General features: G+C 36.7%; 1 protein-coding gene across 1 annotated transcript in view; it reads left to right on the plus strand.

Moving 5' to 3' along the window:
• The window catches only part of RNF2 (ring finger protein 2), a 45,272-nt gene extending 24,677 nt beyond the window's left edge, over positions 1-20,595 (plus strand). Inside the window, exons 2-7 of the mRNA XM_059145893.1 lie at positions 8,892-8,980; positions 11,707-11,867; positions 12,533-12,748; positions 17,018-17,290; positions 18,234-18,405; positions 18,686-20,595. Of these exons, the coding sequence (XP_059001876.1) occupies positions 8,894-8,980; positions 11,707-11,867; positions 12,533-12,748; positions 17,018-17,290; positions 18,234-18,405; positions 18,686-18,787 (1,011 nt within the window). The 5' untranslated portion in view covers positions 8,892-8,893 and the 3' untranslated portion in view covers positions 18,788-20,595. The remainder of the gene's footprint in view (positions 1-8,891; positions 8,981-11,706; positions 11,868-12,532; positions 12,749-17,017; positions 17,291-18,233; positions 18,406-18,685) is intronic.

Genomic DNA, 20,595 nt, shown 5'->3' on the forward strand with positions numbered 1-20,595 from the left:
AAATGAATGTGGGGAGGGGTAGGGAGATCAGACAGGTGTTAGAATTTACAATTCGTGAATGTCTCCATAGTCTTATACCTCCTGAAGTATAAACATATACTTCTAAAGAGGTAAATCTCTTATCTATTCAGTTATCTTTAATTTTTCAAGACTTCTCTTTTGTAGGACAGATTTGTATGCTCTGGTAGCTCTAACTATGTAGATATATAAAGATACTTTCTCTCTATATAGAAAATAGACCGACTGATAGATTTTCTCTTTGTCTTTTTTACCATGTTATTTTGAAGTATGTGTGTTTGGTTATGAAAATATGAAATGTTAAGGTTGTCTAATTTTAGCTCCTTTATTGAGTGATCACTGCTGAGTTCTACAGCAAATATTTATTAATTCCTGTATGCCAAGCACAGTGCAGGGTTTTGGGGATATTGTGGTGAATAAGATAAATATTCTGCATTCAAGGGGCTTAGAGACTATAAAAGTGCTGTGATGAAAAAGAGAGGAGACATGAGCAAATGGCAAAGATAGAATTTTGTTAGAACACATGAAGGAGGTAGCGATGGCAAAATCTTAGGGGGAGGGGTAGGACCAAAGCATTCAGTCCAGATGGAAATGATGCACCAGTAAAAAAATTCTAAAATGAGAATGAGCTTGGCAAGATAGATAGAAGGATGGCAAATATGGATGAAACAGAGTGAACAGAACTCAAAATCACAAATGTACATTTAGGTGTTTGGATTTTTTTTTTTTTTCTGGTATTGCTAAAATAGGGTCATGTTACATGCATTTCGCCCTGCAACGTGCTTTTTTTTTTTTTTTTTTTAAGATTTTATTTTTTTATTTTACAGAGAGAGAGATCACAAGTAGGCAGAGGCAGGCAGAGAGGGAGGAAGGGAAGCAGGCTCCCCGCTGAGCAGAGAGCCCCATGCAGGGCCTGATCCCAGGACCCTGAGATGATGACCTGAGCCGAAGGCTCAGCCACCCAGGTGCCTTGCAACATGCTTTTTAAAAAGTTAATGTATATTGTATATGTATGTTGAATTCTGTGTCAGCATGTATAGCTATATAGCTTCGTCTGTATCCCATTTAGCCATATTCCTATTGACAGACACATACAGACTTCCACGATTTTTTTGCTGTCACAAACAATGCTGTGATCACCATTCTTGTATATATGTTTATTGTACACCTGTATGAGAATTTTTGTTGGATAGATTTCCTGAGAGAAGCATTACAAGGTCAGAACTTTTGACAGATTCAGGCTCCTTTGAGAGGTGAAGATTCAGCCAATACAGTACAGTGTTATTTTTGATTTGGCTAAAAAGCAGAGACAGTTCTTTTGGTATATTTTCTTTCATTGGCATCTATTTGTCAGATACAGTTTTTTGATTCATAACCATTAATTTTATTGAATTTTTAAAAAAGATAAATGAGATTATTTCAGAGTTTAACCTGTGTATGTTAAAAAATATGTATATATATGTGTATATACATATATATGTATAAGTATGTGTATATATGTTTTGAAGTTCTGGGCTAATGTGTCTGTCTACTATTAATACTTTTTTGGGGAGTAAATCATATTTTTTCTCATTTTTAAAAAAAAATTGAAATTAACATGTATTATTAGTTTCAGAGGTAGAGGTCAGTCTTATGTAACACCCAGTGCTCATTACATCACATGCCCTCCTTAATGTCCATCAGCCAGTTGCCCCATCCCTCCCAACCATGCCCTCTCAGCCCTCAGTTTGTTTCTTACGATTAAGAGTCTCTTATGATTTGCCTTCCTCTTCTGATTTCATTTTGTTTTATTTTTTTCCTCTCTTCTCCTGTGATCCTCTGTTTTGTTTCTTAAATTCCACATATAGTGAGATCATGTGATAATTGTCTTTCTCTGATTGCCTTATTTTGCTTAGCATAATACCCTCTGGTTCCATCCATGTCATTGCAAATGGCAAGACTTCATTTTTTGGTGGCTGAGTAGTAGTCCATTGCACGCGCGCGCGCACCCCCCCATCTTTATCTATTCATATCTAGGCTCTTTCCATATTTTGGCTATCGTGGACATTGCTGCTGTAAACATTGGGGTGCAATGTTTATACACTTCACTACATTTGTATCTTTGGGGTAGATACCTAGTAGTGCATTTGTTGGGTCATAGGGTAGCTCTATTTTTAACTTTTTGAGGAAGCGCCATACTGTTTTCCAGAGTGGCTACACCAGCTTGCATTCCCACCAGTAGTGTAGGAGGGTTCCATTTTCTCTATCCTTGCCCGCATCTATTTCCTGACTTGCTAATTTTAGCCATTCTCCCTGGTGTAGAGGTGGTAGTGCATTGTGGTTTTGATTTGTATTTATTTCCCTGATGCCAAGTGATGTTGAGCATTTTTTCATGTGTCTTTTGGCCATCTCTGTATCTTTGGAGAAATGTCTGTTCATGTCCTCTGCCCATTTCTTTTTCTTCTTTTTTTTTTTTTTTTTTTTTAAGGTTTTATCTATTTATTTGTCAGAGAGAGAGAGACTGAGAGCGAGCCTGGCGCTGGGATCATGACCTGAGCCGAAAGCAGCTGCTTAACCCGCTGAGCCACCCAAGCGTCCCTCTTTTTTTTTTTTTTAAGATTTTTTGAATTTATTTGACAGAGATCACAAGTAGAGAGGCAGGAAGAGCGAGAGGAAGGGAAGCAGGCTCCCTGCTGAGCAGAGAGCCTGATGTGGGGCTGGATTGCACGATCCTGGAATCATGACCTGAGCTGAAGGCAGAGGCTTTAACCCACTGAGCCACCCAGGCACCCCTCTCTGCCAATTTCTTGATTGGATTGTTTGTGCTTTGGGTATTGAGTTTGGTAAGTTCTTAATAGATTTTGGATACTAGCCCTTTATCTGGTAAGACATTTGCAAATATCTTCTCCCATCCTGTTGATTGTCTTTTGGTTTTGTTGACTGTTTTCTTTTGCTGTGCAAAAGCTTTTTTTTTTTTTTTTTTTAATAAGATTTTTATTTATTTATTTGAAAGAGAGAGATAGCGAGAGAGAGCACACGAGTGGGGAGGAGAGGAGTAGCAGGCTCCCCAGTGAGCAGGGAGTCTGATGTGGGGAGATGTGGGGCTTGATTCCAGGACTCTGGGATCATGACCTGAGCCAAAGGCCGAGGGTTAACTGAGGCACTCAGGCGTCCCTTGATTTCCCTGCCTTAAATAGTTCCCTTTCTCCTATTGATTATGTAACCCAGAGCCCCTTTTTGTATCTTTTATATGGCACTCAAGAATTACTAGTTTGTTGTATGCATGTTTGTTCTGTTTATTGTTGGTATTTCTAGCACCTTGTACAGTGCATGGTGCACAGTAGATAAATCAGTATTTGAGTGAGTGAATGAACGATTTCTAAACTTATGAAAGGATTAGGGAAGGAGAGGGACCCACCCAGATACATAGGCCTATTCTTAGGTTGTTTGGATAGAAAGACTTCAGGAAAATTGATAACCTGTAAATTAAATTATTGGAAAACTCTCCTAGCCCTGGATAACATACTGGAAAGCTTTTGTCTAGGTCAGGAATATACATGCATACCCCAATTTGAAGACACCTGGTTAAATCATGTTAAGATCAGCTTTAGTAAGCAGTCATTCTCTACTGTTACGTATCATGTAAGGTTCATTTTTTCCTTTCTGAGTATCTTCCCTCAGTCATTTATTTAACTTCTGTTGAAAAGCAGGCTCTCTAGCATGGGAGAAGATATTAAGATGTATTTCAGTCCAGCTAGAAGGGTAGATATGTAAGCAACTATAATGCGATATAAATTGTACTTTGTTTTTTTTTATTTTTAAAAATTTTATTTATTTATTTATTTATTTATTTGCAAGTGTAACCATTTCCTCTGGCTTCTTTCAGGCTTTTTTCCCTTCATCTTTGAATTTCTGTAGTATGAAAATTATGTGCCATGGTGTAGTGTTTTTTGGCATTTATTCTGCTGGGAGTTCTCTGAGCTTCCTGGATCTATGATGTGATATCTGACATTAATTTTGGAAACAGTCATTACTGTTTTAATGATTTCTTCTGTTCCTTTCTCCTCCTCATATTCCCATTATATGTAGTTACATCTTTTGAGGTTAACTCACAGTTCTTGGATATTCTGTTCTGGCTTTTTTTTTTTTTTTTCAGTCTTTGTTCTTTTTCCTTTTCAGTTTTTGAGGATTCTATTGATCTTGTCATCCTCTAGCTCAAGAGCTCTTGCCTGAGCAGTATCCAGGCTACTAATAAGCCCATCAAAGGCATTCTTCATGTCTGTTACAGTGTTTTGATCTTTAGCATTACTTATTATTTTTTTCTCAGGATTTCTATCTCCCTGCTTACATTGCCCACGTGTTCTTATGTCTACTTTACTTATTAGAGCCCTTTACATTCCTGGTGTGATAATTCCAGGACTGTTTTGCCATGTCTACTTCTGATGCTTGCTTTATGTCTTCAGATTGTGTTTTTGCTGTTAGTATGCCTTGTCATTTTTTTCTAGATGGCCAGACATGATGTACTGGGTACAAGGAACTGCTGTAAATAGGCCTTTAGTTATGTGGTAGTGAGATGTAAGGGGAGAGGTAGGGCTCTATAGTGTTATAATTAGGTCTCAGTCTTTTAGTGAGACTAATAGTATGGACTGTGGGCTTCAGTAGTGGTTCTCAGTTATTTTCCTCCCCACTTAGGTGGGATAGGATGGCTAGAATAGGGTGGAGTTGGGTATTGCCCTTTCCTAGGTCATTTAGGTTCTGATAATATCCCAGCATGTTTGATTCTGATTAACTAGTTTTTCCCAAGGGTAGGCCTTGTTAAGAAGAACATACTGCTCAGGCAAGCGTAAGGGGGATTTTTCCAATTATTTCCTGTGGGGCTCTGGTCAAGCTTCTGGAGGTAAATTTCATAGTATTTTGGGGGTTCTCCTATGACTGAGTCCTCCTGGAGTTTTTAAACTATCAGACTTCTTGGCCCTGAGCCTCCAGCAATTTTTTAAAGATCTTATTTATTTACTTAGAGAAAAAACAGGAGGGGTAGAGGGAGAGAGAGAGGATCCCAAGTTGACTTCACACACAGTGCATGGAGCCCAACGTGGGACTTCTTTCACGACTCTGATATCATGACCTGAACCAAAATCAAGAGTTAGATGCTCAGCCCACTGAGCCACGTAGGTGTCCAGCAATTTTTTTTTTATTGCACTTCAGACTTCCCTACCTGACACTAATTCCTGTTGGGAGTTTCCACTCCTGAATTGCTCTGGTAAGCTGAGATTCCCTGTATTTTGTCTTTCCTGTCTTAGAGGCAGTGGTTTTCTTGGGTTGTCTCCTTGCTTATGGACTCAAAAAGAGTTTTTGATTTTCTAGACTCTACAGTTTTTTACTTGTTAGGACAAAGTGGTGACTAACATGTGGAACTGGAAACCAGAAGTCTAACCTTTTTCTTGTTTTAAAAAAGATAAACTTGGGGTGCCTGGGTGGCCCAGTTGGTTGGATGTCTGACTCTTGGTTTCATTTCAGGTTGTGAGCTCCAAGTCCTGGGATTGCCCGCGGCCAGCTTTGTGCTCAGTGTGGGGTCTGCTTGTCCCTCTCCCTCCCTCTGCTCCCTGTCCCCAACACATGTGTGCTCTCTGAATCTCTCTCAAATCTTTGAAAAAAGATAAACTTATTAAATCTTGCTATGTATAACGTGTAAGAATTTCTCATCTCTTTTTGCATATTCTCCTCATTCTGGGTAGTTACTTCTTGGGAGTGCTATCTTGAAAAAGCTTCTGAGATAACTTTGAGCCCCTTGCAGAAGGATTGCATGATCTGCCATACATGTGAAGACACATAAGTCAGCATGAAAGTGCCAGGTATTTTCAGTCACTAAAAGAATATTGGGAATATCGTATTGATATTTCTTCAACTTTGGTTATTGAAGCTGCAAGCTTTCAAAATCTGCCTATAACTAAGTTTTTTTTATCAGATTTATTTTCTATCTCTCCCAAGTTATCTTGTCCAGACTAATGCTTACTTTTCATTTGTACATTCTCTCCACAAAAGTGAGAGCCTAGTTAGGGCAGTTTGTTGGATATCTCTTATTCAAGTATAATTGAGGTGTTGTAAGTTGGGTATTGGGCCAGGTAGACCTAGATCTTTTCTGTTGTTCTGCAAAGATCATCAGGAAGTAGTCATCCAGGAACCACATTCCTGTTGCTGCAAAGAATTTCTAAGATTACTTTTTCTGACCTCATTTCTCATCTTCTCTGGCTTCATGTCTTCTCTCTGTCCTTTCAGGTTATAATTATTCCTAGGCGACCCATTCTTGTTTTCTCTGTCTATATATTAGTAATATCTGTACATAGATAACTCCCAAATACTGTTCATTAAAATGAGAATTCATTCTCTTACGAAAAACAGAAGCTATATGTGTTTCACATTCTTGGCTTGGACAAGCAGAAATGCGGCTTCTAACCAAATGAAAGTAGAAGAAAGGTTTTAAGTGATTTTGGGGAAGGCTAGAGTTTAGATTAAATTTAAATGACCCAGTATATTGACATAAAGAGGAACTAATTCTTGAAAGTTTTTCTGTTTAGTGACTGCCAAAAGTAGAAATCTGAGCTTCCTTTTACACAGATAGAGCATGGCCTTTAGGCCATGTATTAGGTATAGACTTCTTCTGTGTGTGTTAATTATATCTTGAGACAAAAAAAAAGGAATTTTTAAATCTTAGTTTCCATTGACCCTTCTTGGCCAGGTCACAGGAGAGGCCACTAGATATTATTGAGATCTATACTGCTGATATGTTCTCAATAGAGATTGTGGTTTTGACAGTCAGCAAGATTGTATCTTTTTTTTGGGTCTCAGGATAACCTGCTGTATTGTTTGGTAAGGTAACATACATGCAATAGCAGTTAAGACTCCAGATACCAGGAAACATATGATTGTAATATAGACACAAACAGAAAGACTGGAAAACTTACCAAAGCCACATAAATCCTAGTTTTTCCAAATACAGGGAAATCTGCATCTACAACTAACTTGTGAATTATTTCCTGAATCTTGTTGTCACAGGAATACAGATATATAAATCAGATATAATTTGTTTATGTTCAGGAGAGCTGATATCTCTAGAAGTGAGCCTTCAGCAGAAGGCTTTTATTTGATGGTTCCCGTTAATTTGCTGGGGGAGCTTTCTGGAGAAAGAAGAAAGGACTATTCTGTTTATAGTGGACCTTAGGTTAACAGTTAAAGGTTGGGACATGGGATTAGGATTTGAAATTATTAGAAATTCCACCTGAGTAATTTTAGTTCTCTGAGAGATTCATTATGTTGTGGTAGGATTTATGGCAGAAATAATGGCACATGTATCTACCAGGAAGCACAGAGGCTCAAGGAATTTTTGCTTGTTTGGGAGTCCACTACTTCTGATAAGCAAAACGACTGAGAATACTCAAGGTACACTCAGCGGATGGCCTTGAAATTGTAAAACTTCTTTTTTTTAAGGATTTTAAAAATTTATTTGAGAGAGCATGAGCAGGAGGAGGGGCAGAGGGAGAAGCACGCTCTCTGCTGAGCAGGGAACCCAATGCAGTCCTCAATCCCCGGAACTCTGATAATGACCTGAGCTGAAGGCAGAGGCTTAGCCAACTAAGCCACCCAGGCACCCCAGTCTTGAAATTGTTAAAAACAAAACAAAACAAAACCCACAACTTGCTCATTTGAAACATTTCATTATATTTATTTCAAATTTTGTGCTTGGGCAAGGGAGAAATTTCATATGGAATGTGGCTTTTGTTAAAAGAAGAGGCAAGGTATATAGAATTTTAGAGAGGGCTAGAATAGCTTTTAGAAGTGCTTTTAGTTCTCAAAGCAAAGTTGCATTAATTGCTTATTGAGTTCTTTTTCTTAAGATTTTATTTATTTATTTGACAGAGAGAGACACAGCGAGAGTTGAACACAAGCAGGGGGAGAGGGAGAAGCAGGCTTCCCGCTGAGCAGGGAGCCTGATGTGGGGCTGGATCCCAGGACCCTAGGATCTTGACCTGAGCTGATGGCAGACGCTTAATGACTGAGCCACCCAAGGTGCCCCAAGAGTTAGTTTTCTAAGACCACCTTCTTCTCATGTATCCTAGATCCCTTTCAAAGACAAGCATAGAAATTGGCCTTAACATTGTTCAGTTTATTTATAACTAGAGAGGAGAGGCAGAATTAATATCAGGGTGGTGAGGAGACCTTGAAATCATATTAGATGGTGGGCCATAGGCAGAACTAGAATGTTTGGCCAAAAGGAAAGAAAAATCAGGTGGGATACATAACAGTACCCAAATATTTGAAAGACTGTCATACAGAAAAATTATTAGTCATAATCCGTGTGCCTCCAGAGGGCAGCTGTGGGCTGAATAGGTAGCAGTTTTGGGTTCAGCATTAGGAAGAGCTTTCTGTACATTATAAACTGACATATTATATCAAGTAGGGGATTTTTTTCATGAGTGGAGCTGTGAAAGTAGAGGCAGAATGATCAGGAGTTTAAAGTACTATGAAGTAGATTTTGTTATCTCTGGCAAGAATTGACCATACTGGAGAGTCTTAAGTTTTCCTGGTATAGTTCTAAGTTCCAGGACCGTGAATTTTAGAAGCATACTTATTTTTTGGGATTAAGACTTGATTTCTGGACATTCAGTAATAATTTTAGGTCTTTCTTTGTGCTACCTATTAGGCATTCAGAGATCAGTCATGGTGTCTTGCACTTAGATAGCTCGTATTTATAAATGAAAAGATTCTTGCACTTTCAGTTTTTGAGGAGCTGGTGTGTCATTTGATTATTTTTAGGATTCACAATTCCAAAAAATCAGTTTTGAGATTTACTTTCCTTCTGGATACTGAAATTATTTTTCTTTCCTTTTTATTCTTAGCAATGTCTCAGGCTGTGCAGACAAACGGAACTCAACCATTAAGCAAAACATGGGAACTCAGTTTATATGAATTACAACGAACACCTCAGGTAATGATGACTAAGATAAATTTGGGGGAAATATAACACATGCGGAAACTGGGATACATTTTTAGAAAATGAAAGCTTGAAAGGACAAAATGATAATAATGAACTTATTTATATATAGGTAGTCTTGTGTATGTTTGGTTTACACTTCATTCATTGATTCAACAAATAATGTTAGTGTATACTCTATACCAGGTCTTACATTAGGCACTAGGTGAAGTGAATAAAATAGATGAGGCACGAGTTTATGGAATTTAGAGACATTAAATGAATAAATCCACAGAAGTACACATTTGAGAAGTGTAAAGGGGGAAAGTGCTCAGTGCTATAATAAATAACAATGGGAGGGGGCACTAGAGAGATGAAGAAGGGAAAGATGGGAAAGACTGGGGGAGGAGCAAGTTTGAAGGAGATAAACATGCTTAAACTGAACTCATTTTCAGATGCCTGTTAGGCAGGCAGAAATGTTAACCTAGGGGTCTGTACTAAATATAAAATTTTGGGGGGTGTCAGCACATTTTAAGCAATGAAAATAGGATAAGATCACCTAGAGAGAGAGATAAGCAGAGGGGCCCAGAATTTCATCCGAGGAGCTTCAACGTTTAGAAATAAAGGAAGAAATGGAAAAGAGGCTGGAGGAGACTGAGAAGGAATAGGCAAAGTAAAGAAAAATAGGAGATGGAGAGAGGATCAAAATCTAAGAGGAGACGTCTTAAAGAGAGAGGGTGTAGTTACTGTGTTCAACACTACTGAGAGGATGAGTAACGTAGGATTACAGAAGTGCACGTTGTATGTGGCAGTGTGTACTTCATGACCTTGGCAGGAGTAAATTCACTTGAATAGATTGTGCTGTGTTGAAGGGGGAAAAAAGTGAAAATGTGTAGGTAATTTTTCAGAGAAGTTTCATTTTGTAGAGAAGCAGAGAAATGGGAGTAGAAACTGGAGGGAAACATGGAATTGGGAAGTTTTAAAATTTTGTTATAAGATGGGAGATAAGAGGTGCACCAAGGACATCCCCGTGGTCCGCATGGCTTTCAGGTGTATCGGTCAGATTTCACTAGACAGCAGCCCCATGCAGATACTACTCTAGGCTGATCTAGTGGAGAGTCCAGAGATTGCTGAAGCCTGAGAGCAAATAAAGTAATAAAAAGGATATACTTGAAAAGGGAGGAAGGAAGGTACTTTTGATAGGAAGAGGCATATTTTCTCTTTGTAGCAAGAAAGAAAATGATTTATAAAAAGGTCAGAAAATGAGAGAACTCAGCAGTGAAATTTGAGGTAAGGTAAACTTTTGAATATTCAGATGTAGGAAGTTCTGCAGATAGAAGAAAAGGTGTGAAATAGCATAGAAAAAACAAGTTTGTTACAAGAGAAACTTATTGCTGAGGGTGTTGAACGCCAGTTTGAGACTTGTGAAATTTTTAGTGATACCAGTCTGGTTGACCCCCCCGCCCTTTTTTCTACCACAGTGCTAGACACCTGCACAGGTACATAGATCAAGAACGTGGATGGTCGAGTTTATCCTGGGCTGGGATTTTGCTAGGCAAGTTTTAAAGAGGAAAAGGACAGACTTGGTTACTAGCTGAGTCATTGTCATACTCTGATAATTTCCTCATTTGTGAAATGGAGGTTTTAATTCCTGAATCAAAAGTTTGTGTGTATTGAATTAGGTAAAAACACTGAAAGTGTTTTCTATAGAGAGGTTGAGACATAATAAGACATTCAAAAATAGTGGTAGTTATTGTAAATGTAAAGATATTTTACTTGAGTCCTTCGTGGACAGTATCTTAATGGACAGTAGTTTCTGTGTCTTTCCCTGAGGAAAAGCAAGTGTGGCAAGCCAGTGAAAATAGGAAGTAACATATGGGAAGCCTTTTATTTCTACCTGCACCTTCCTCTTCAGGAGCCACCTATTAGACATCTTTCCCCAATCCATAGGAGCCAGGATTTGGTAACTTTAGAGCTAGATAATTTGTGCTCAGTGCCACCTTGTGGGAAAGGTGGGTAATGGTGAAGAAAGCAGGAGTCCTCTCTGCCGCTGGGAGATGTGCTGGAATTCTACACTGGAACTCCAATTGCATTTCTGCACTGAAACATTTTTACACATAACAGTTAGAAATACTAATACTGGTACTGTGGATTAAATTAGTTTGTAGGTTAGCCTGAGAACCTGACCACTTTGTATAAAACTGCTTCTGTGGATCAAGACTTAAGGTTCAAGAAGTGCTTTCAAAATGAAACCCTGTTAAACTGTGTGTAAATTAGAAATACTTGTATTGGAATCTTAAAATATTTAAATGGATGGCATGAAATACATAGTTTGTTATCAAAATGGTAGAATTTTGGAGATAGAAGAATTAAAGTTTATTTTGCTTTACCTTCCTCATTTTGAAGGTAAGAAGACAGTGTTAAATTATTATTTAGAGTCATGTTAATATGGCTGGAACTAGAACGTAAGGCATCTGATTCTAAATTCAGTGTTTTTTTTTTTTTATGTTACTTGGCTTTTCAACACATTATAATGTTATTTTTTAGCATTAAAATAAGATAATTGGTGGGGTTGGTATGTTGGGGAAGATTATGATAAAACTGAGTTGATAGTGGTGGTGGCTGGGTGATGGGCACATAGTTGATTTTTGTCATTTTCAGTTCTTTTGTTATGTTTGAACTTGTCCATAATAAAAAAAAAAAAATAGGTAGCATTTAATTTTAAAGTGACTCTTCTATAGGAGGCAATAACGGATGGCTTGGAAATTGTGGTTTCACCTCGAAGTCTACACAGTGAATTAATGTGTCCAATTTGTTTGGATATGTTGAAAAACACCATGACGACAAAGGAGTGTTTACATCGTTTTTGTGCAGACTGCATTATCACAGCCCTCAGAAGTGGGTATGTTGAAATGAGTTATACTAGGTATTTAATTATACCAACATGGTGCTTATATGGGTTTTGAGAAATACTCTCTAAGTATTCATTTAAGAATTGGAAATTTTTCTAAATCTAAGTTTTAGATCGGAGAATTATTGGAAATTATTGGAGAATCTTTGTTTTGAAATAGTTGGTTTTATACAGTTTAAAAAGCTTTATAGCATGAGTATTTGAGGAAATTACAAAGCATGAAACAATGGTTCTTCCACTTCTAAATTATATAAAAAGTATCTATGAATGCTATTTTAATAAAAGAATCGATAACAAATTAATATGCGTTAGTGATTAAATTTTCCTTGTAGGGCATGGATATCAAGGAAAATTTATATTAGCAAGGAATAGATTTTTTTTTTTAAGGAATAGATTTTTATTTCTAAAATGATTATGTTTGAATTATCATTGGAAAGTAATAGAATTTTTGCCTGTTGGCAAATACTGCCTGAAGTTCCCAAAATCTTGCTTACTCTCCAATCAGATTTTCAAAGAAATTCAGATTAATCATTTTAAATTTCTGTGACTGAGTAAAGGTATTAGAGTAGAGATAACTATCCAGAAGTTGGATGTTTTTGTCCTTAGCTCAAAGATACTGACATTGTTTACATTTTCTTTTCCCTCTTTTTATTTAGCAATAAAGAATGTCCTACCTGTCGGAAAAAGCTAGTTTCTAAAAGATCACTAAGGCCAGACCCAAACTTTGATGCGCTTATCAGCAAAATTTATCCAAGTCGTGATGAGTATGAAGCTCATCAAGAGAGAGTATTAGCCAGGATCAACAAGCACAATAATCAGCAAGCACTCAGTCACAGCATTGAGGAAGGACTGAAGATACAGGCCATGAACAGGTACATGGGAAAGAAGGCCAGTGATGGTGGCCATTTTTCTGAATACAATTTATTAAAGTATTGAATTTACTTAGCAGCCTCCACTTTGAAAAAGATACAACGTAACAATAAATAAAAGTTCTGCATGATTTCCTTTCCATGCAGGCATAATGTATACCTCCAGGCGTTAATAGGGTTTTTGGTTTACAATACTATTCTCTGTTGTACCCACTTCCCCCTCCAATTACCATTTCTTTTCTTTTATTTCTATAGCAAAACTGCTTGAAAAAGTCGTGCTCACTATCTCCAGTTCTCCCATTCTGTTTTGAACCCCCTGTATTCAGGCTTTTTTTCCCCCTCCCCTACCTCCATATCACTTTATCAAATTTTCCATTGACCTCCAAATTGCAAAATTTAATTACTGATTCTCAGACCTCATTTTCCTGTCTTCCTCAGCAGCATTTGACACTTAATTTCTCTTTGAATGGTTTTCTTCACTTGGCTTTCAGGAGACAATATTCTCCTGGTTCCTTTTGTATAAATTAGCTTATTCCTTAACTCAAATTTAACATGTCCAATACTGAACTTTTTATTCTTACCCCCTACTCCTCTTTATTCTTGTTCATTTCAGTTGATGGCAACTGTCATTCCACTTGCTTTAGCCAAAAACTTTGGAGTCACCTTTAATATTTTTCTTTTTTCTCACATTGTATATCCCAACCTGTGAATAAATATATATTTAACTTTTTCCATAATATATCCACATTGGTCTAGGCACCACCATCTTTGATTTGAAGTATTGAAATAGCCTCCTAATTTGTCTTTTTATTTTCCATGCTTTTCCTTACAGAGTCTGTTCTCAGCACATCAGCGGGAGTGATTCTGTTAAATTGAAAGTCAGATCATGGTTCTCCTTTGCTTTGAAGCCTCTTATATCTTTCTTCTCTTCGCTTTCAGGTTAAATGACCTTAATGATGGCTTTCAGCACCCTGCATAACCTGGCCACTTTCTTACCCTCATTGTAGTTTCCTTTCTGATACTTCCTAATATATTCAGGCCTCAGTGAGGGTCATTGTTTTCCAAAGTAAGAGATGCCAGTAAAGCCCCATCCCAGTTTAGTGTTTCTCATCTTGGCTGAACATCGGAATCACAGAAAGTTCTAAAATTTTAGGACCTCCAGTATCATCCCAAACCAAACAAATCAGAATCTTTGATTGAGTTCCAGGCGTTGCTATTTTTAAGGTTTGGAAGTGGTTTTGAAGATGTGCTACATTGTAACTGTATTAAACTGACCTACAACTCTGTTGAGTAAAGTATTAAGTGTTGAGTGTATTTATTTTGAAAGAGTTATGCATTTCTAAGAGGTTGAGGGACTTCAATGGTGCTCATTTTAGATACCATTTTAAGCAGGACAAAGAGTCCTCTTTGCAAAATCTTCTATAGATAGTCCTTTGATTTTGCTTGAACGTTTCTAACAGTGGGCGTATGTGATAGAAGCTCCTTTCATTTGTTCACAACTTTATTACAGTTTTCTTGCTGATCTTCTGATTTCCGAAGCATGGTTTTGTCTCAGGCCGTTTATACTTATTATTCTCTCTTTAAGGAACCTTCCTCCAGATAATCCACATGGCACACTCTTTCTTCAGATGTCTGCTAAGTTCCCATCTTCTACCTCAGGACCCCAACCATCTTACCCTCCCTTCTTCATTTTTCTCCACAGAACTTACTCTCTTGACATTTATGTGTTACCTGCTACATAGAACAATATAAGCCCTTAGAGGGCAGAGAGACTGTCAGTATTTCTGATTGTTATAATTGCAGTGCATAGAACAATGCTTGGCTTCAGATAGCTGCTCAGTAAATATTTCTGAATGTATGAATTTTTTAAAGTTCTATTATATTGAATTAAAATTAGTTTCTTATGTGTAGCAATCTTGATCTGTGTCAAAATATTTATGTTGGATTCTTTACTTATTTCAGATTCTGCTTCTTTCTACTAGTTCTTTAAATAGTAGAAGCTAATATTTTTTTTTTTTAAGATTTTATGTATTTATTTGTCAGAGAGAGAGAGTGTGTACAAGCAGGGGAAGCAGCAGGCAGAGGGAGAAGCAGGCTCCCTGCCAGGCAAGGGTAGAAGCTAAATATTGACATTCCTAATTACTGTTCTTATTCCTCAAATGACTTTTAAGTTTGATGGTGTAGGTCTTGAAATGCTACCTTTAGAATGGTGTGGAGTATTATACATATGATTTGATAAATGCAAGATATAATAAGCTATTAATCTCTATTATGAACATTATTTTAAGAATGATTCCTGAAATAAATTGACCTAGGTCTGTCAACCTCACACTTTTTTGGAAAGAAGTTTGGGATAAAAATAAATACATTAAGACAAGTAACCCTCTTAGCTTACTTTATAATCAACTGAAACAACTTTGCTTTTGCTTTAGTTGTAGATTTTAGGAAATATTTAAGTGTGGTCTTTATATTTTCACTGTTGTATTTTTCTTTTTCATAATTTTGGCCTGTTCATATCATATATATGTATTTTAAATTGTGATAAAAAAGATATAATGTAAAATTTACCATCTCACCCATTTCTAAGAGTACAGTTCAATATTATAAATACATTCACATTAATGTATAACCAATTTCCAGAAATCTCTTCATCTTATAAAACCGGAACTCTGTACCCATTAAACAACTCATTTCATCATCTCTTGGCGACCACCATTCTACTTTCTGTCTTGATGAATTTGACTACTTTAAATACCTCATATACATGGAATTGTGACTGGCTTATTCCACTTTTTGTTAAGATTTTATTTATTTATTTGACAGACAAAGATCACAAGTAGGCAGAGAGGCAGGCAGAGAGTTCCGGGGGAGGGGGGGAAGCAGGCTCCCCGCTGAGCAGAGAGCCTGATGCAGGGCTCCATCCCAGGGTCCTGAAATCATGACCTGAGCCAAAGGCAGAGGCTGAGCCACCCAGGTGCCCCTTATTTCACATTTTTAAGACTAATATTTCACTATCTGTTTACATCTTTTTGGATCATAGTTTTGTCATTTGATATGTTAATGATTCCCCACTTAATTTTGAAATGATAGGGCGCCTGGGTCGCTCAGTGGGTTAGGCCGCTGCCTTCCGCTCAGGTTGTGGTCTTGGGGTCCTGGTATCGGGTCCCACATCGGACTCTGCTCAGCAGGGGGCCTGCTTCCCTTCCTCTCTCTCTCTGCCTGCTTCTCTGCCTACTTGTGATCTCTGTCTGTCAAATAAATAAATAAAATCTTAAAAAAATAATGATCCCCACTTAAATTTGAAATGATATATAGCTTTCATAAACAGTATTTTGTGTTTTTGTTGTTTAAAAAAAAAAAAAAAATTACAGGTTCTTGAGCATGTTTCCTAAGCAGTGGGCTATGATTTCCTTGTACTGGCAGTAAACAAGTAATAATGATACTATCTTAGAAGTGCAGGTCATTTCTCATATTTCTTTCATATACAGGTAGAGAGGGGGGCAGTGTGGTAGAATGTGCATCATATCTTAGCTCTAGTTCTGGTACTTATACTAGCTTATAACTAACCATAGAGCTTTGAACTTCACTTTCATTGGTTTTCTCAACTATAAAATGACGATAATGTTAACTACCGTGATGATCGTTTTCCATTACCATTGTTTTGATGAGTAAGAAAGATCTGTATACAAAGCACCTTGCCCAGTTATTGGTGTTCTTTTGTTTGTTTCTGTTTTTGAGCTTGTTAGACTGCTTCTGTATCCATGCTTGTGATTTAGCTATATCTCATTTTTCTCATCAGCATAATTTTATATTGCATTAGCAGACTTTGAGTGAGGTTGGCAGGGAGGGACTGCTTAATGTTCTCTTAAATCTTGTTTCCATAAGAACCTTTAATTAAAGAGGCATGAATATCTTCCTTTAGAACTTTTACATTTTCATTTCTGAATCATGTCTTTGTTTAGATTTAAAATCTCATAACAAAAAAATTTATCTACATGTAAATAATATAATTCCTATAGTCAACAAAGAAAATTATTTTTGTGACTATAAACAAACATTTGTTTAAGTCATTCAGATATATCCGTGTGAGTAAGGTTCTTTAGAAATTTCTGGGACATGAAGTTTCAAAATAAATGCCATTATCCAGCTTGGAGCAAATTCAGTTATGAAGACTTTTTAGAATTCTAAAGTTCAGTAAACATGTTTCAAAATCAATGCATTCAGAAGGTCTAAATATAAATTTTATGCAACTCCTTATTTTTCCTTCACTAGATTACAGCGAGGCAAGAAACAACAGATTGAAAATGGCAGTGGAGCAGAAGACAATGGTGACAGTTCTCACTGTAGTAATGCTTCCACACACAGTAATCAGGAAGCAGGACCTAGTAACAAACGGACCAAAACATCTGACGATTCCGGGCTTGAGCTTGATAACAACAATGCAACAGTGGCAATTGATCCAGTGATGGATGGTGCTAGTGAAATTGAATTAGTATTCAGACCTCATCCCACACTAATGGAAAAAGATGATAGTGCACAGACAAGGTACGTGTTAGCAAGGTTAGCTTCAGATTATTTGAATTCATAATACTTGATTTGGAGTTAAAAGGCAATTTTGTGTAAGAAATAAGGGCAGTATTTGTCATGCCATTGATTGCCAGGGTTCTTTTGGATGTTCTGGCTGCCTAGATTACAGTTTTCCTTCCTCTTCGTGTGCTTCCTACCCACATTTGTGTATCTAAAAGGAGTGACTCTGGGGCACCTGGGTGGCTCAGTCTGTTAAGGCTCTGCCTTCAGCTCAGGTCATGATGCCAGAGTCCTGGGATTGAGCCCTGTGTTGGTCTCCCTGCCTAGTGGGGAGCCTGCTTCTCCCTCTTCCTCTGCCCCTACCCCCACTCACTCATGCTTTCTCTCTTTCTCTCATTTAAATAAATAAAATCTTAAAAATAAATGAATAAACAAAAGGAGTGAGCCTCCTAGGTAGAGGGGGAAGAAGAGTCCTTTAACTTGTTCGAAGAGTGATTGAATTATAAACCATGCTTTAAGAAAAAGTCTCAAGATTAGTGCTTCTTGGCTCTGTTTTAAAAACCAGAAAATTGATCACTTCTTAGTATAAAATTTGCTCAGAATTTTATTATTCCTCTTGTTGCTGTAGATGGGAGAATTCTGCTTCTTGGGGTTGAGGGGTATTTTCTTTCCCACTGCTGTAGTACTCCTTGTATTTATTTTATTTTTGTCTTTGTCATATTTACAGATGGTAAGGTAGAGCTTTCATGCTCTTGGAGACAGATGGTGTGTGTGTACTTGCCCCTTTTCTGCACCTTGCAATAAAAAATGTTTAGATAATAGAGGAGTAAATTTTTGGTACTCTTTTATCAGTAATTGAGACATTTACATTTTATTCAGCTTGTTAGAAATGTATTCTATAATTTGAGTATGTTTTTATCATTAATGTAGAAGTTAAATTATTAATGATTTATTTTTCCAGATACATAAAGACTTCAGGTAATGCCACTGTTGATCACTTATCCAAGTATCTGGCTGTGAGGTTAGCTTTGGAGGAACTTCGAAGCAAAGGAGAATCAAACCAGATGAACCTTGATACAGCCAGTGAGAAGCAGTATACCATTTACATAGCAACAGCCAGTGGGCAGTTCACTGTGAGTATTTAAAAGAATAGGCTGTTGAAACCGGGAGCACATTCACCATCTGAGACTGGCAGGTGTTTTGGTGGGGCCTAATAAAAATGTTCGGGACACTGAGATCCTGACAGAGTGAGAAATTGCAATGGGGTAATTATTTTGATATCTTTTGGTTGTCCTTTTATGAATAGTATGTGACAAGTTTTATCCTCAGAGTAAAAAAAATGGACTTTGATGTTTGTTTCATCTCACTGCTGTGCTTTGAATAGTTTTTTAATTGTTTCTTTTTCTGTTTTAGGTATTAAATGGCTCTTTTTCTCTGGAATTGGTCAGTGAGAAATACTGGAAAGTGAACAAACCCATGGAACTTTATTATGCACCCACAAAGGAGCACAAATGAGCTTTTACTAAAACCAAGTCTGAGAATGAACTTTTTTTATAGCCTATTTCTTTAATATTAAAGATGTAATGTCTTTACTTTTACGGACAGAATATTGGATATGTTGTTCAGTTTTCTTTCTGAGCCAGACTCGTTTACACTATTAGAATCTTTTCCCCTTAATTTAAAATTTCCTTTTTGGAAGGGACTGCAGTTATTCAGGACTTTTTCTTTCCTTTTAAAAATATATCTAAGTTTTATGTTTTCATGAAGTATGGTTCCATTTGGAGCACCCTTTTGACCCAGGAATCTTTCACAGTTCCATCTTCTTAAGTGAAGATTCAGTTGGCTGTCATTTTCCCTCCCCTCTAAAGTTTTTTAGGCCTACAGAGTGTTAAATAATATGTATTTTGACTTTTTTTCCTGGAGTCTTGTATATTTATAGTTTTCTATATAAGCTGTAGTATCTTCATGAAGACCAAGGCTCAAACTTACTGTGCTTAAAAAACAATTCTCATAGGATTATTATTTTCATGGTATTTTCTTCCATAATATCTCATTTTTTAAAAAAGGTTCTTTATGAACTTAGTGTCCATTGTCATGCAATGTTATTTTTTTCCATTTTTCCCCTCTAATTTTGGAATTTCTGATCCTGGGAAAGAGAAATAAAATGTCAAGTTCTATGAGAACTTGGTTCATTTACAGATTTCACTGAAGAAAGAAAAATTAAATTGGTCTTATGTAGTCTTCAAGTGTATATTTAAAGAGGTCTTTTTGTATTAGCTTTACTGTCACTTCAGTTCCTTTATTATGTGTGTTTGATGTTTTTTCCTATTAAAATACCAGAGATACGGAGATATTTTGCACTTTAGCCTTGATGAAAAGTACAAGATATGTTCAAAGCTTCCCTAATTCTTTTCTTCTTGGTAGCCATGAAAGTTTCAAGAATAACATGGCACATAGAACTAACTAACAACTGGAAAAAAAAAGTTTTCTTCTGTTTGAAAAGTGTGTTCAGCATTTTGGGTGGCCCTATCACTTTATAAATTTGGTGCTCTGCTAATCACACACTAGAGAAGCAAGTTAAAGGAGCTTAAGCCCTGCCCTAATGAGAGATTATTTTGTAGAAGAATGTCAGCAAGTAGGGTAAAGTCATTTTGTTCTTAATTTAGTTTTATATTTAGGGACAGTGTTGGGCTTTTAGAGCCAGAAGGCTTTATGACGACAGATCAGAAATAAGATTGACTTGTGTGTTGCTTTTCATCACTGTCCTGGTTCCAGGTATGTTTCCAGGTTTATAATTATCACAGTATTTACAAAGACTTGATTGCATTGAGAAATTAACCTCAAAGGGTTTTTTTTTTTTTTTTTTTGCCAGCCAGGGTTGAGTAGTCCTCCAGTTCCATTGTAACTAAATAACCTGTCTAGACATTGTAAATATTTATTTGTCATTTTTGACAGATTGGGGCCAGCTTGATGTTTTAAATCTTCAGTCCAATATGAAAACTTATAGGCTTATTAAATTTTTTACTGTCTTACTGAAAATATTTCAAATCTGTTTTTATAGTTTTATTGTGCCGTGAAATTTGAAGACCACCAAAAATCAAGGGAAATTTTGTATTCAATTCCTTTTCTGGTGTAATGTTAAGTTGTATAGATTATTAATGCATGTCCACTGCATATAACTCTGGTTTTGTGATATAACTGCTTAGATTTTATTCGTGATATTAGATTAGTGGTTGCATTAAATAACTAAATTCCCATTGTGATTAATTGAAATTTTGTCTTGAAGCAGAAAATTATTTGTGAATATAAGCTTTGTGCTTAGA

This window comes from Mustela lutreola, chromosome 14, assembly GCF_030435805.1.
Source record: "Mustela lutreola isolate mMusLut2 chromosome 14, mMusLut2.pri, whole genome shotgun sequence".
In the NCBI taxonomy this organism is placed as follows: Eukaryota; Metazoa; Chordata; class Mammalia; order Carnivora; family Mustelidae; genus Mustela; species Mustela lutreola.